The 16,552-nt window shown below is 46.8% G+C and overlaps 1 protein-coding gene across 7 annotated transcripts in view; it reads left to right on the top strand.

Annotated features, from left to right (window-relative positions):
- Window positions 1–16,552, top strand: part of SLC22A23 (solute carrier family 22 member 23) — a 187,993-nt gene that overhangs the window by 147,484 nt on the left and 23,957 nt on the right. For all 7 annotated transcript variants that reach the window (XM_054491067.2, XM_054491066.2, XM_063665773.1 and 4 more), the window contains one exon: window positions 11,254–11,381. In XM_054491067.2, the coding sequence (XP_054347042.1) occupies window positions 11,254–11,381 (128 nt within the window). The remainder of the gene's footprint in view (window positions 1–11,253; window positions 11,382–16,552) is intronic.

The raw sequence follows: 16,552 nt of genomic DNA, 5'->3' as shown, positions 1-16,552 counted from the left end.
AGCGTTAGTGGCCTGGGGCTTTCTCAGCTAGGATTCAGTTGTCTGAGTGAAGACCCTGGGCGTGCCTCTGTGAAGCAAGTCTGTGTTTTCAGTGAGTGGACTGAGTTACCTCTGCATTTAATCAGAGACCCCTTTTACCTAATTTCGAATTCTTGGCTCTTTTCATTGTTTATTTTTATTTTCATTTTGAGACAGGGTCTCACTCTGTTGCCCAGGCTGGAGTACAGTGGCATGACCTTGGTCCACTGCAAACCTCCCAGGTTCAAGCGATTCTCCTATCTCAGCCTCCTGAGTAGCTGGGATTATAGGCGGCCGCCACCATGCCTGGCTAATTTTTGCATTTTTAGTAGAGATGGGGTTTCATCATGTTGGACAGGCTGGTCTCAAACTCATGACCTCAAATGATCCACCTGCCTCGGCCTCCCAAAGCGCCCAGCCCTTGGCTCTTTTTAGATTAATTGAAGCTATGGGGTAAGGGACCTGCCGATCCACTGTGGGTTGTTGGGTTTTGTTTGTTTTTTGAGACAGAGTCTCGCTCTGTTGCCCAGGCTGGAGTGCAATGGCACGATCTCGGCTCACTGCAACCTCTGCCTCCGAGGTTCAAGTGATTCTCTTGCCTTAGCCTCCTGAGTAGCTGGGATTACAGGCCCGCGCCACCATGCTTGGCTAATTTTTGTATTTTTAGTAGAGACAGGGTTTCACCATGTTGGTCAGGCTGGTCTCGAACTCCTTACCTCATGATCCACCCGCCTCGACCTCCCAAAGTACTGGGATTACAGGTGTGAGCCACCGCACCCGGCCCATGCTGCGGTTTTATGTCAGGTTTTATGTCCCAAGTACATGCTGGAAAATGGCATGGTTCACATTTTTGTGAGGTTCGATAGACCCTGAGTTAGTGCCCTCTCCTCACAAGTAGGAATTAACGTGCTTTTATTCAAGACCTCAGGAGACGAGCCACTGTGCACACCTGGGGGAACTGTCTCTGAGCACCAGGTGGGCAAATGTGTGCCAATCTAAAAGGAAGGGAATGTTTAGAGTGAGACTGGCATTTTTCACTGAGATGTGGGGGCAGTGTGTCATAGCAGATGTGGAGATGCAGGTGCGTGTCAGTGCCCTGAATACGATTTGGAAGGACACGTGCCCAGCAAGGGAGGGCTTAGCCCTGGAGGATGGGAGGGTGAATGCAGGGGCACTAGGATTTGGGTGAGCTGTATGTGGGGGGGGGGGGGCTTTCGTCTTCTCTGTAATATTTTCTTTTAATTGTGGTAAAATACACGTAACATAAAATTTTCCACTGTAACCATTTTTAATTGTACAACTCAGCGACCACATCCACAACTCAGTGACCACATTCACAATGTTGTGCAGCCATCTCCACCATCCATTTCTAGAATTTTTTCACCTTCCTCTATCCCAGGTCCTGGCAGCCCCCACTCTACTTTCTATGAATTTGACTCCTCTAGTGCCTCACGTGAGTGGAATGTCAAGGTGTTCCTCCCTCTGCAGCTGGCTTATTGCACAGAGCACGGTGTCCTCCAGGTTCTCCCATGCTGTAGCAGGTGTCAGATCCCTTCTGTTGAAGGCCGAATCATATTCCATTGTACAAATGGACTGCATTTTGTTATCCATTCATCCATTGATGGAATCTGTAATATTTTAGTTTTTAAGTAGAGAATGGGTTTATCTGTGATTTGCTTAATTAATTCCATAGCGAAACTCGACCCTGGCATCCTCCACTGTAACTCACAGACAGTCACCACTTCCAGCTGCTGTGGACAGTGTCACAAAGGGGGCTGTCCCAGCAGGTGCTCAGCACGCACCGACCATGGTGTGGTTCCTGAGCAGCTCTCACTGATCCGAGATACATCCATATTGGACGCCAGCAGGGCCTGGGCCTCAGTCTGCCATCCAGCATATGACTATCCGGCAGTGGAACATCTGCAGGGCTCCGTGAGGAGGGACAAGTAAAGGCTAAAGGCACTGGTATCCCAGTTGGGTTCTGCCTGCATTGAGTTCAGGCCAGTTCAGGTATTATGGCCAGAATGCTTTGGGGGTTCCAGAATCGTGAATGAAGATTGTGGACCTTCTAACCATCCTGAAGGGGTTTCTGAAAAGGGCTTGAGTCCAATCTGTCATTCACCTTCAGATGAGAGCTCCACTAGATGTGTCATCAGGAGGAAAGGGCCCTCTCTACAGTCCCCAAGTTCTGCTGGAATGTGGGGGGTCAGAGCACCGAGACGAAGTGAGACCCGGAGCCAGTTAAGACACCTGCCTGGACATGCCACTGAGAATGCGGGTTTTGTGCCTACCCTCAGCTTGTCAGTAACCAAGTGCCACCTGTGCATGTCGTAGCACTGCCATATGCCGTCTGCTCAGCATGTTCATGGCCCATCAGCAAACATCTGCTCTAAGATCCTCCAAGTTGGCAAGCGTCCTACTTACCCTAGAGGAGGAATCCTTGTGCCCCTCCATTGCTGTATCCATATGGTGCTGCGGATGCTGACGCCTGCTTGGTGGGAAGGCAGCTATCTGCCTCCCTCTACCCCTGGGGCACTGCAGACACACACAGCCCAGCAGCGCCTCTGCCTGCTCCTTCCTGGTCCTGGGTGACCTCAGCTTGAACATTCTGCTCTAGACAGCGTCCTTGTCCTGAACAGCTCTTTAGAAGCAAAGAGAAAAATACTCTCCACTCTGTATCCAGCAGGGCTGTCTGTCCTTCTGTGCTTCTCACTCCCCACATGGGGTTTAGGGCTTGGAGGGTGAGTGGAGACTTTTAGTTCTGCCCACGTCCTTCCCACAGAAGCCCTGGGGATCAGTGAGCCAGCCAGCTTAGAGCAATCACTTGTTAGGTGTGAAGGCTGGGCTCCTTTAGGTCTTCCCAGCCTGACAGTCTCTCCAGTCAGGCTGTCTGGGTTTAAATCCCAGCTCTGCCATTGAATAGTTGTGTAATCCTGGGCAATGTATTTGAACGTTCTTTGCCTGAGTTTTCCCACCTGTAAAATGGGAATAATGATAGTACCACCACATAGTAAAGAATTAAATACTTACAGCTTTAGAAACTTCCTCATCTGTGGTTTCAAGCAAGCCCTTTGCTGCATGAACCAAATTATTTTTCCCTTACCTGGGTGATATAGTTTGCACATGAGTCCCTTCCAAATCACATGTTGAAATGTGACCTCCAGTGTTGGAGGCGGGACCTGGTGGGAGGTGTTTGGGTCATGGGGGTGGATCCCTTGGGCTTGGTGCCCTCCCCATGGTAATGAGGGTAATGAGTGAGCTCTCTCTATTAGGCCATTCAAGGGCTGGTTGTTTGAAAGAGCCTGTCACCTCCCCCTTGTCTTGCTCCTTTTCTCACTCCGTGACATGCCAGCTCCCCTTGCCCTCCACCGTGAGTAAAAGCTTCCTGAGGCCTCACCAGAAGCCGAGCAGATGTTGGTGCCATGCTTCCTGTATAGCCTGCAGAACTGTGAGCCAAATAAACCTCTTTTCTTTATAAATTACCCAGCCTCCAGAGCCTCCAGTGTTCCTTTATAGCAACACAGACAGACTAAGATAGTGGGACTCCTCCAGCTTGCACCTCTCCTCTTGCACTGCCATCCTGGCCACAGCCATGCTGAAAGCCAACTTCAAAGCTTTCTCCCAGGAAAGCTGCTGTGGTTTTAATGCCTAGTTGTGTTTTACAGTTGCAGAAGTCATCCTCAAGGTCACTTTTTGGCCGTCTACATGTGAAGATGCACCAGACAGATGAGGCTTCAGCTACCCACCGTGCTTCCTGATTTTTTGTTGAAAGTCATCAATTTCTTTGAGGCTCAGCTCTGTTTCTACCAAGTCCTGGGCCCTTGGCTGGCTTTTTAATTTGTGTGGCGTTATTACATTATGTACTTGTCAGCAGAGATTTCATTAAGTTCCCATAATATGGCCATGCTGCACATTATCCAAACTAAAACAACCATCTCTGGGCTTGCTCAGAGGCTGACAGGCCAACGAATTCTTAATGATTTTGCAGCAAATATAAATTCATGGAGGGCATCATAAAACTTAAGTATTCCCTACACATACCCTTTGGGCTTGTGGCATTCCGCAATGCCTGAGGAAGCATCTCTGGAACACTACTTCCCAACTTCAGTCACCGGAGTGCCATCCAGGCAATATGGGTTCGCTGCTGTGCTGTGTCCACAGAGGTTAAGGGTGTGGGCTATCTCATCAGACTGCCTGGGTTCAGATCCCAGCTCTGCCGTTGAATGGCTGTGTAATCCTGGGCAATGTACTTGAACTCTCTTGGCCTGAATTTTGCCATCTGTAAAATGGGGGTAATTACAGCGCCACTATGTAATGGACTTGCAAGCATCAGACACAGGGGACACTGGTGGAACAGTGTCTGTTGGTCGTAAATCCCGTCGTGGGGAAGGTGGTGGGCAGTGCTGCCCCCCAGTGGAGACAGTCGTGTAGCTAAGGGGAGCCTGTCCCTTGTCTGGCGCCCAAATCTCCTGTGTCTTTACTTCAGTTCACTCCAGTCCTGTGGCTGCTGCTCATCAGAGCCCATAACACTCAGGATCTTCCACTACCTGGGCCCTGCGTCCCTCTCTTCTCCTCGCGTCTTCTCACCTCATTCCCAGCATTCGGGTTTATCACCTTGCAACTCTCTGAACACAACAAATGCACCACCCCACACCCCATGCCTTACCTCTGGGTCCTGCCCCACACACCTCCAGCAGTACAAGGGGATGCAGGGCCTATCCTGCAGCTGCTCATCTTCCAAGATGGTCCAAGCAGAGCCTCGCCTCTCCAGAGCCTCCCCTGACCAGCCCCTGGACCACCTGCCTGGGACTGCCCCCACTACAACCCACACCATGTGGGCTTCCATCCAACTCGCTCAATGGATTTGAGCGAGTAGTGACAAATCCATTTCAGATGGATTTGTAGTGACAACGCTCAGTACATATTAGAAAAAACAATTTGGAGACCCATATTGAAAGCTTGGGCTCCCAAAGAGGCCCATACCCACTTCTTAAATCCTAAGGTCACACCACACCTTTGTAAACAGTAATATCCTTGAAATCTTTTCTATGAGCTTTGCAATTCTCAGAGACTCTCTAGAAGGGGACTTGCTCATCATCACTTCTCATAAAGGCATTTATTTGTTGTTGTCAGTTTTTAGGTATCCAAAGTGTGTTGCCTTTAGGCCCAATTTGAGGATGACAAAGACAAGAGAGTGGTCACTAAGGAGCAGGCAGAGTCTCAGAGGCCTGTCTGCCCTTGTACCGCTGGGCTGCACACACACCCTCCTGCCTCAGGCTCTGTTCTGTGCCTGTGGCTTTGAAGTCTGGGACAAGAAGAGACTTTTCTCCTGAAGGGCAAGGGCTCTGTGAGCCCAGATAAGAAAGGAGAACAGCAGAATTGAATCCTCTCTAGGATTCAGTTGGACTGATGGAATTCCAGTAGTGTCAATGTCTGCCTTGTATGCATAATGCAGGGCTTTATCTTTGTAATGGCATTTGTTAAATTAACACATCAGAATTGTACATATGTATGGGGTACATAGTGATGTTGCGCTACATTAAATGTATAGTGGTCACATCACAGCATGCAGCATATCCATTCTCTCAAACGTTTATTTCTTTGTGTTGGGAACATTCGATATTTCAAACTATATGATATATTAACTATAGTCATCCTACAGTGGTCCAGAGCCCTAGAACATATTCCTCCTATCTCTTGTAATTTTGTATCCTTTAACCAATCTCTCCCTATTTCTCCCTTCCCACTACCCTTCCTAGCCTCTATCCTCTGTTCTACTTTTCACTTCTATGAGATCGTCTTTTTTTGAGCTTCCACATGAGTGAGAACATGCAGTGTTTAATTTTCTGTACCTGGTTTATTTCACCTAACATAATGTCTTTCAGTTCCATCCATGATGCCGCAAATGACAGGATTTCATTCTTTTTACAGCTGAATAGTATTCCATTGTGTATATATACCACATTTTCTTTTTCCAGTCATCTGTGTTAGACACCTAGCTTGATTACATATCTTAGCTATTGCAAATAATGCTGCAATAAACTCAGGGTCTTTTTCCAGTCATCTGTTAGACACCTAGGTTGATTCTGTATCTTAGCTATTGCAAATAATGCTGCAGTAAACTCAGGGTCTTTTTCCAGTCATCTGCGTTAGACACCTAGGTTGATTCCTATCTTAGCTATTGCAGATAATGCTGCAATAAACTCAGGGTGCAGATGTCTCTTTGACTGATTTCCTTTTCTTTGGATAAACACCAGTAGTGGGATTGCTGGATCATGAGGTAGTTCTGTTTGCAGTTTTTTGAGGAACCTCTGTACTGTTCTCCATAGTTGATGTACTAGTTTACATTCCCACCAACATCATATAAGAGTTCCCTTTCTCCACATCCTTGCCAGCATTTTTGTGTGTGTGTCTTTTTGATAATAGCCATCCTAACTGGGGTGAGTCGATACCTCATTGTGGTTTTGATTTGTATTTTCTGATGATTAGTGATGTTGAGCTTTTTTAAATATATGTTTGTTGGCCATTTGTGTCTTCTTTTAAGAAATGTCTATTCAGATTATTGTCCATTTTTAAAATCAGGTTGTTTCTTTTTTTGCTGTTGAGGTGTTTGAGTTCCTCATATATTCTAGATATTAATCCCCTGTCAGATGAATAGTTTGCAAAGACTTTCTCTCATTCTGTAGGTTGTCTTTTCAGTCTGTTGATTATTTCCTTTGCTGTGCAGAAGGTTTTAGTTTCTCCAGGGTCAGCTATATTGTAGAACAAAAAACAAGTCTCAAAAAATTTTTAAAAATACAAAATCATACCAAGTATCCTATCTGACCATAATGGACTAAAACTAGAAATCAGATAACAAGAAGAACATTCAAAACGTACAAATACATGGAAATTGAACAACATACTCATGAACAACCAATTGGTGAAGGAAGATATTAAGAAGGAAACTAAAAAATTTCTTGATACAAATGAAAATAGAAACACAATATATTAAAACCTATAGGACACAGCAAAAGCAGTATTGATAGGCAAGTTTATGGCAACAAATGCCTACATCAAAAAACTAGAGAGATTTCATAGAAAGAACCCAATAATTATTTCAAGATACTAGAAAAGCAAGAACAAGCCAAACTCAAAAGTAGTAGAAGGAAAGAAATAATAAAGATCAGAGCAGTCATACATGAAATTGAGACTAACAAAACCATAGAGAAGATTAATGAAAAAAAGTTGGTTTTTTGAAAAGATTTTAAAAGTTCATAAACCATTAGGTAGACTAAGAAAAAGACAGAGAAGACCCAAATAAGTAAAATTGGAAACAAAAAAAGACATCACAACAGATATCACAGAAATACAAAGAATCATCAGAGACTACTATGAATACCTATATGCCAATAAATTCAAAAACCTAAAGGAAATGGATAAATTCCTGACACATACAACCTACCATGATCGAGCCAAGAAAAAAATAGAAAGGCTGAACAGACCAATAACAAGTAATGAGATTCAATCAGTCATAAAAAGTCTTCCAAAAAAGAAAAGTCCAGAACCAGAGGGCTTCACTGCTGAATTCTACTGAACCTTTAAAAATGTAATACCAACTCTTTTCAAACTATTCCCCAAAAAAACGAAACAGAAGGAATTCTTCCAGCTCATTTTACAAGGGCCTTATCTTGAAGGCAAAATGGCACCACTCAAATGTCCATACTCAAATATGCCACATTTTGGATTTTCCCTGAGCTGTCACCTCCTATCCTGGCTTCAAAACTGTGTACAGTGAGCACATCTCTGCGGTTCTCCCCGCCCTGTGGTTCAGAACCGTGTACAGTGAGCACATCTCCGCGGTTCTCCCCGCCCTGTGGTTCAGAACCGTGTACAGTGAGCACATCTCCGCGGTTCTCCCTGCCCTGTGGTTCAGAACCGTGTACAGTGAGCACATCTCCGCGGTTCTCCCCGCCCTGTGGGTAACACTTGAGGATAAATCAAGGAACAGGACTTGAGATTGCTGAGGCAATGAAAAAGTTATGTCCTCTTGTGGAAGCTCTGCCCTGCTCGTTCACACCACCTGTGCCCTCAGCCCTGGGCAGTGGCCCTTGGGGTACCTGGCCCTAGGGGTTGGAAGGTGGGGCTACAGCTCCTCCTCTGCTGTGTCATCTGGGCCTTGTTCTTCATTTATGGTCTCGATTTTCAAAATCCATTTCCTACCATGGAGTTCCATAAGCACTTGGCATAAATAAATTTTAATTATTTTGAAAGGACACAAATTTCCACATTGTATGCCATATTTCAAAACTGCAGAGACTACCTGCAAAATCGCTTGTGCTGTCATATTACCATATTTATATATATTCATATATTGCTTCTTAGATAAGCAAAAATTCTCATAGAAATCACAAAATATTTAGAATCAAATCACAAATGTATCTCAAATGATAATACTTAGATGAATTTTGAAGTCTTAAATATACTTATGAGAAAATTAATAATAATGACCTCTATGTCTATCCTGAGAAATTAGAAAAAGATACTAAACCCAAATGCATCAGAAAGATGGAAATACTATAGATCAGAACTTAAACTACGGGTGGTGGCATTTGTGTTAGGTTGTTTTATTATAAAGAAAAGATCTGATTTTTAAAATACAGCAAAATGTGAATATATATAATATTAATGTCATGTATCTGTTTCTATTTCCTTGGATTATGTTATTCAAAATTAATTTTGTATAGCTAGAGGCCAGGAAAACAAACATTAACTTTGAGTATTTACAAAAAAAAAAAAAAAAAATCAGTGCCTGCAAATGCATTTGGGACTTCCATGTGAGATGACCAGAGACCTTCTGTCCATTCCACATGGCCCTCTGCATTCCACACACCTGCCCAGCAGGACAGCTTTTAGCTCTTCAAGAAGCTCCCAAGTCTCCCAGAGTGAGTTATCATTCAGATCAGACCATCCCAAAGGCACCACCAAATTCAGTGGGAACCACCTCATCATGTGAAATGCAGTCGCAAGCAGATAGAAATTTGGACTTTTTTCAAATAGGTAAGAAGGAGGCAGTAGTTATTACATATCGATAGTGATGTGACTTTGAAATAAAAATTTCCTGCTTCTCACAGTCTGTTCCTGCTGCTACAACAAAATACCTTAGCCTGGATGATTTATAAATAACAGAAATTTATTACTCACAGTTCTGGAGGCTGAGATGTCCAGGATTAAGGCACCAGCAGATGCTGTGTCTGGCAAGCGTGTGTTGCTCATAGATGGAGCCTTCTGTGTGTCCTCACATGAGGGTAGGGGCAAGGAGCCTGTCTTCAGCTTCCCATTCTCATGACTTAATCACCCCTAAAGGCCCCATCTCTTAATACTATCACATTGGGGTTTACTTTCCAACATATGAATTTGGGCCGGGCTGAGGGAAACACCATTAATACTTTTTCTAGCTGCTAGATTCATTTTGAAACTCTCCTGAGGCGGGGCACGGTGGCTCATGCCTGTAATCCCAGCATTTTGGGAGGCCGAGGCAGGCGGATCACGAGTTCAGGAGTTCGAGACCAGCCTGACCAACATGGTGAAACCCCGTCTGTACTAAAAATACAAAAATTAGCCAAGCATGGAGGTGCGCACCTGTAATCCCAGCTACTAGGGAGGCTGAGGCAGGAGAATCACTTGAACCCAACAGGCGGAGGTTGCAGTGAGCTGAGATCACACCACTGCACTCCAGCCTGGGTGACAGAGCAAGACTCCATCTCAAAAAAAAAAAAAAAAAAAATCTATCCTGAGCTTGCAAAGCAGGTGTTCGGTAGTTACAATAACTTCTTACCAGCATCAGTCGTGACTTTCCTGATACGATTTAACTAAAATAAAGTGGAGTGATAACTAGAACACTGAGGGCTACAAGAAGCTAGGACTGTCATCTTGAGCTTTGATTTCTACTTTTTGTCTCTCCCAAACAGTCAAGGGTCAGCTGCCTGTTTTGCAATAAAGTATTATTAACCCATAGCCACACCCACTCCCATACATCCACACTCAGGCCACAAGGCCAAGATGAGGAGAGACCATTTCACCCTCAAAGTCTAAAATATTGGTGACTTGGACTTTTGCAGGGATAGCGTGCCAACTCCTGCTCTGTGCAGTCACAGTGTTCTCTTTGAGCAGCTTGTAAATATTGTCATAAATGTAAATTTATAAAATTAATTGATAATAAAACACTAGTTTTTTTGTCTTGGGGCTCCTCACAAGATTCCGTCTTTAAAAAAAAAAATAGATTCTGTTGCTTTGGTAAAACTCGAAAACCACTGTGTTGTGGCATCGTCTGAGGGAAAGTGACAGGCAGTTAGCAGTAACATGTAAATAGCTCTGAAGGAAAACCCGGGAGAGTGAGCCTTCATGTTCCGAAACTGAAAGTAACTGCAGGTTGGTCATATTTGGAAGTAATTTTTTAAACATAAAATCATTCTGTTACTATTTATTGTGACAAAATACAACAAAATCAGCAGGGCCTTCCTTGAATTGTTTCTCCATGCTTTAGAAATCCATGGTTACTTTGAAAGGTATACACTGATTTCTTGACACAGCTGGTAGAATGTTGTTCATATCTGCTACTCTGTTACGTTTGTTAAATTATCTTTTATTTTTGTAATCGACACATGGTAATCGTACATATTTATGGGGTACACGGTGATGGTGCAGTACATAGAATGTAAAATGATCAGATCAGGGTAATTAGCACGCCCATCATTGCAAATATCACTTTTTTTGTGTTGGGAACATTTAACATCCTCCTCCTAGCTATGTGAAACTGTATATTATTAGTAGCTATGGTCATCCTACAGTGGTGTAGAACATTAGAACTTGTTCCTCCTACCTAGCTATAATTTTGTATCCTTCAACCAACCTCTCCCTATCCTCAGTTTCCCCCCACCCTTCCCAGCCTCTGGTATCCTCTGTTCTTCTTTTTACTTCTATGAGATCACTTTTTTTTTTAAGCTTCCATATGTGGGTGAGAACATGTGGTTTTTAACTTTTGTTAAGCATTTTTAAGGTCTCGATTTTTACTCTTTGGAAAAGAAAACTGGGAACGTTTCAGTGCCCACAGTTTTATCTCCCCTGATTGGGCTGATGCGTGTCTGGAGACTGACCGCCACCTGCCTGGGAAGCTCCCGGGCCACACCTAAGCCACGCTTCCTGGTACCGTGCAGAATCGGAAGACATTCACCGATCCCCTTTGTGTCTTTAAAGGATATTCCCTGAGTCCCTCCGGTGGCTAATGGCCACCCAGCAGTTTGAGTCTGCAAAGAGGCTGATCCTCCACTTCACACAGAAGAACCGCATGAACCCTGAGGGCGACATCAAGGGTGTGATGCCAGGTGAGCACACCGCGGGCTGGTCAGGGCGGGAGCCCGTGCAGGGCTCAGAGAGGCTGCACGGGGCAAGTCCCTGATACCTGGGCTGGTTTTGTTGCACAAACAGCTGTTTTAACCAGCTGTGCAATCCCCTGTGACCTTTTGGCCTGCACCAGGGCAATGTAGCAACCTTGACATTCTCTCCACTTTCTAGTTGTTGGTTTCTTTCATGATCAAGTCCAGCACACTCTGGATCTGCTCATCTCCTGCCTAAATCCAGAAGCAAGCCATGAGCCCAATATATACTGCTCAAGGGAATATCTGGCTGTCTGGCCCATAGCCTACCTGCCTGCCAGGTCTAAACACTGCCAGAGCGCTGGCTCAGGGTGTAGATGGCCGCTGTGACCTCAGCTTTCCTAAGCATGACCTTCAGAGAGCCACTGTTGTATTTACCTACCCATGTCCTATTTGTTGAGCAGCTGAAGACAGGAAAGGTGAAGTGTTTTTGGATAGTGGTTCAGATCCATAGAATTCCTGTGTGTCAGGAGCGTTACCACAGCTAGGTAGGGGTTCTCAACCTGGGGATCCACGTATCACCAGGAGGTTGTTAAAATCCAGATTCCTGGGCCTCTCCCTGGCACCCAGAGATCCTGACCTGTTAGATTTGGGATAAGCCCTGAGAACTTGCATTTCTAATAAGCACTAGAAGAGATTCTGATGCAAGTGGTATACAGATCTCCGTTTGAAGATCACTGGTGGTCTCGGCCCAAGCCCTGACTCACTGCCCTCACTGAAGACCTGGGATAAATTGTTGTTATAAAATTCCCTGGGAAAATAACCTCCATGCCATTGTCCAAGAGAGAATATGCTCATTTTCCCCCATGGCCAGAAATGCTTGTGATGATGATTCATTCATTAAAACCAACAAGTGTTTACTAAATGCCTGCGGTGTTTCAGGCGCTATTCTAGAGCAGAGAAGACACAGGCAAAGCCTTGCTCTCACGTAACTTGCAGGCAGGTGGGGCACACAGACAGGGAAGTTACACGTGCATACGTCAGGAGGGATGAAACAGCAGGGCTGCGGGATAGAGGGTGGTGGGGAGGGACTACAGTCAGAGTGGCTGCGGAAGCTTTGCTCCAAGGGCACAGGTGCAGGGGCCTAAGTGAGGTGGGAGAATGTGCCCTGCAGGTATCCATTTATGATGGGAAGGGATGCGCAGGAACCCCAAATCAGAGAAGCCCTTGGGACCTGGACAGGCCTCTCGTTAGACTCCCAATTCAGAAGATCGGGGACACTAGGTCACTAGAAGCTCCTTGGTGCTGCCATAGCTCAGCTAGGATGTCATCCTCTGCCTCAACTTGTGCAGTGACCTGAGAGTCAGGACACCCAGGCTGGACCACGTGCTGGGCGGGGTGGGGCCTACCCAGGGACGCCTGAAGCTTTTGCTTTGCTGGACAGAAGAAGGACGTGAGCCAGGTCTGGTTGACGTGAAGGGTGCTGAGTGCTGGTGCATCTGTGGTCCCTTTTTATCCAGGGACAGTGACGAGAAACAAGATGACATTCACATGGCACTTACATGTCAGCTACTTTTCTAAGTGATTTGCAAATATTAATTCATATTTAATATTTAGTCCCCAAGTGCTTCACGTGTATTATTTCTCCATGACAGCCTATGAGAGAGGCACTATAATTAGCCCCATTTGCTGATGAGGAAACGGGAGCACAGAGAGGCTAAGCAGCTTCCAGAGGTCACACAGCTGCTAAGAAGTTGAGCAAGGACTTGTCCAGCAGGGGTGCAAAGTCCAGCAGGGGTGGCTTTGCCATGCTGCTCTAACATGAGGGAGAGCTCTGGATAGATACAAACTTCCCTGCGCTGAGTAGTGAGTACTCAATCCAGGTTTCTCCAGCAGTGCCATGCTTGCTCGTTTTGGACGGTCCAGATGGCTTTCCCAGATTTCCCCAGACCTCACTCGTTAACAGGTTAATGCTCTTAGGCTTACAGTACAATTTGTTGGTGGCATTTCCCTAATTAAGTCATCACACTCTGCTTCTTTCACGTTAAAATATTGTCTGGGAATAGCTTGTTTTCTCAAATCCTAATTACACTGATTCATTTCCCTCCTATATTTGGAAAGTGGTATTAGATCCTTTTTAAAAATTTATTTCTTTGCTTATGAGTTTTTCTGGTGCTTATTTCCTTTCCAGAGTCCCAGGCAGGAGGCTGGGTGAGAGGCAGTTGGTGACATGTGACTTAACAAAGAGGAGAGAGGCTTCACCTCCTTGGGGAGCGGTCCTCAGGTGGTCGCTCTGCCCTGCAGCCCTTCACAGTGGCCTCTGCGCTCTTCCACCCCCAGCTGTCAGATGTGTTGATGGCAGCATGATTGGCAGGGCTGCTGAGTGCTGGGGGAAGACAGCATATCTTTCAGTTGCTACGTCTCCCACTTCCAGCTTCCTCCGCCCAGGCTCGGTTTTCTGCATGGAATCTTCCTCCCATCACCCCATCTAATCCCACAGCCAACACCTGCTCCGAGCCTCGTGTCTGTCACCCTCTCACGCCCTGGCCAGCTGGCTGGGCTCCCAGCTTTGTTCCGTCCTCCCTGCCACCAGGTCACACATGATCTGACCACATCACCACCGGCTTCAAGCCGCTCCAGTGCCTCCCAGTGCCTTTCGGGTAGACCCCAGTCCTCCAGGCCACTGCGGAGGCCCTTTCTGATCTCTGCCTCCCGCCACCTCACACCCTGGCCTTCATTTGTCTCCCAGGACACACCACCGTCTTCCTCTCCACAGGTCCCTCCCCGTGCACACTCCCTGTCCTCTCAGCTCCCACTCTTGCCTTGGCCAGCTCCTCAGAGACCAAGTCAGCCCTTCAGTTAGTCACTGTTACAGCTTCAGCACTTCTCCCCGCTCCCCTCATCGCAGCTATGACGAGCAATTGCAGGGTTCCTTATTACTGCCTGTCACCCCTGCAGAGCGGCGAGGCTAGGCAAGGCAGGGCCCCTGTCTGTATAGCCAGACACTTCTGTGCCCCCAGCAGAAGCCCAGCCGAAGGCCTGATGCGTAGCAGGCATGCCATGAATATTTATGGGCTAAACGAACCCAGGACTCCTGTAGTAAGGAAGGGTTAGGATTGCGGTTGCATTGCCGCTGGGTAGGTGAGCGTCTCGGGCCTGGCTGGAGGTATGTGTAGCGGGTCCAGCAGGGCTGCTCACTGCCCCATCAGTACATCCTAACCTTGGACTTCTGCCAAGGCAAAACCTGATGTTCCCAAATTTATTTCCTTTTCTCTTTTAAAGCTGTCCTTGGTTTATCTCCTAGCAAGTGTGATGTTCTCAGTGGCCTGTGCAGCTGAGTTTAGATATGTGGGTGTGTTCCTGAGCATCATTCTCTCAATGTCAGTCCTGCAACCTTCTTATCACATAACGTGCCCAAGTGCTGACAGCACTCCTGTGTCAGTTCCTGAGGTTTCGAGCGTTTATAGCAGGAGTAGAAGGCCCACTGGTTCCCAATGTGGCCATGTGGCCAGCAGCCTAATACAAAAACGAGACCTGGGGTGAGTGCCACACACAGCACTGTGCCTTCAGTTCCACAGACTGAGCATCCCTTATCCAGAATGCTCGGGACCAGAAGTGTTTCGGGGATTGGATGTTTTGGGATTTGGGGATATTTGTACGATACTTACTGGTTGAGCTTTCCAAATCCAAAAATCCCAAATCTGAATGCTCCAGTGAGCATTTCCTTTGAGAATCATGTGGGTGCTCAAAAGATTCTCAATTTTAGAGCATTTCAGGCTCCGGATTTTCAGATGTAGAATGCTCAACTGGTAGTAAGATAAGCAAAAAGTCACTGGACGGTGACTCTGCCAGGCATGGGAGGAAGCGCTTCATGTGCATCTCATCTGCATCTGAGCTTCATGAGGGAAAGGAGCCGTTCTCCCTACTTTACAGGAACAGAACGGGCCCAAAGAGGCTGAGCACTGGGGAGCAGTAACTCCATGATCCCTCTCAGTGTCAGGCTAGCCCCAGGGGAAGGACAGCAGATGCATTCCTGTGAGGAGCCATGTGCAGGGTGCAGGCATCCTCCATCCTCAGCATCAGTCCTCTCCGGGCAGCCCCACACCTTACCCTGGAGAAGCCAACCTGCCCAGCATTGCCAGGATGCACGGCTGAGTCTGTGTGATCCGAGCGCCCCCATCTTAGCCCCATGTGGGGCTCCCCACTACCCTTAGCAATGACAGAGCTTGGGTTTTGTCCTGGCCTGCGTCACTCTGCCTTAACAATCTGTTCAGATCCTGAGATGACGAGAGGGTGGATGTGTCAGGCCACCTCCACGTTCCACGCTAGGTACCTTGCCCAAATCACACCACCTGTAAGTGATGAAAGCAAGATCTGACCCCAGGCAGGCTGCACGGGGCCCTCGCTCCGCAGGCGACCACCACGGCTCACTCAGAGGGCTCGGGTTAGGTGGAGCCCGTGTCTGGGCAGACGAGGACAGAGATGACAGAGGTCAGCAGTGTCCAGTCAGTTGTTGAAAGCTTGGCTAGACATTGAAGATTGTGCTGTTGGAGGTGACTTCATGATAAGATTCCTGTGGACGCTTATCTTCTACTTGCTTTCAAAGCACATTTATTCAAGCGGCTGAGTGGCCCCATTCTAAATCAGTCCCGGAGGGGAAAGGGGCTGCATGGAAGAGGCAGCAGGTGCTTTTTCTACTTCCCAACACGGGCGTGGGGCCCAGGGCTGCCTCCTTGGAGCATTTAGTGTGCTTTTTTAATGACTCTTGTGGCAGAGATGGCAGCATCCCTTCTTTCCTTTCATTCTCTTTTTCTCCTCCTCCTGCTCCTTGTCCTCCTTTTTCTTTTCTTGCTTTCCGTCTCTATAACTGATGTTTTTCCAATTTCACCCCTAACGCACTAGCATCATCCACTAGGATGACAACAAAGCCAGTTTATCTCACACCCCACACAAGCCAATTCCAATTCTCCTCTGCGTGTGTTTTCCCTGCTCCTCCTGAGCCTGGTCTTGGGCGAGCGGCCACTGCCTCCTCTGCTGTCCTTGGAGGTCTGGTTTACCTCTCACACTGATGGCCAAATGTGGAGAGGCCGTGCCCTCCTCCCAGCGGGTCAGCAGGGTCTTCAGGGCCTCCTTTCCCTCCCTCTGTTGGTGAAGAGAAGCTGGGAGACGTTGGGTTCACT

The sequence above is a fragment of the Pongo pygmaeus genome, chromosome 5 (assembly GCF_028885625.2).
Source record: "Pongo pygmaeus isolate AG05252 chromosome 5, NHGRI_mPonPyg2-v2.0_pri, whole genome shotgun sequence".
Classification (NCBI taxonomy): Eukaryota; Metazoa; Chordata; class Mammalia; order Primates; family Hominidae; genus Pongo; species Pongo pygmaeus.
The sequence above is the reverse complement of the archived record's forward strand: the minus strand, read 5'-3'. Positions and strand labels throughout refer to the sequence as shown.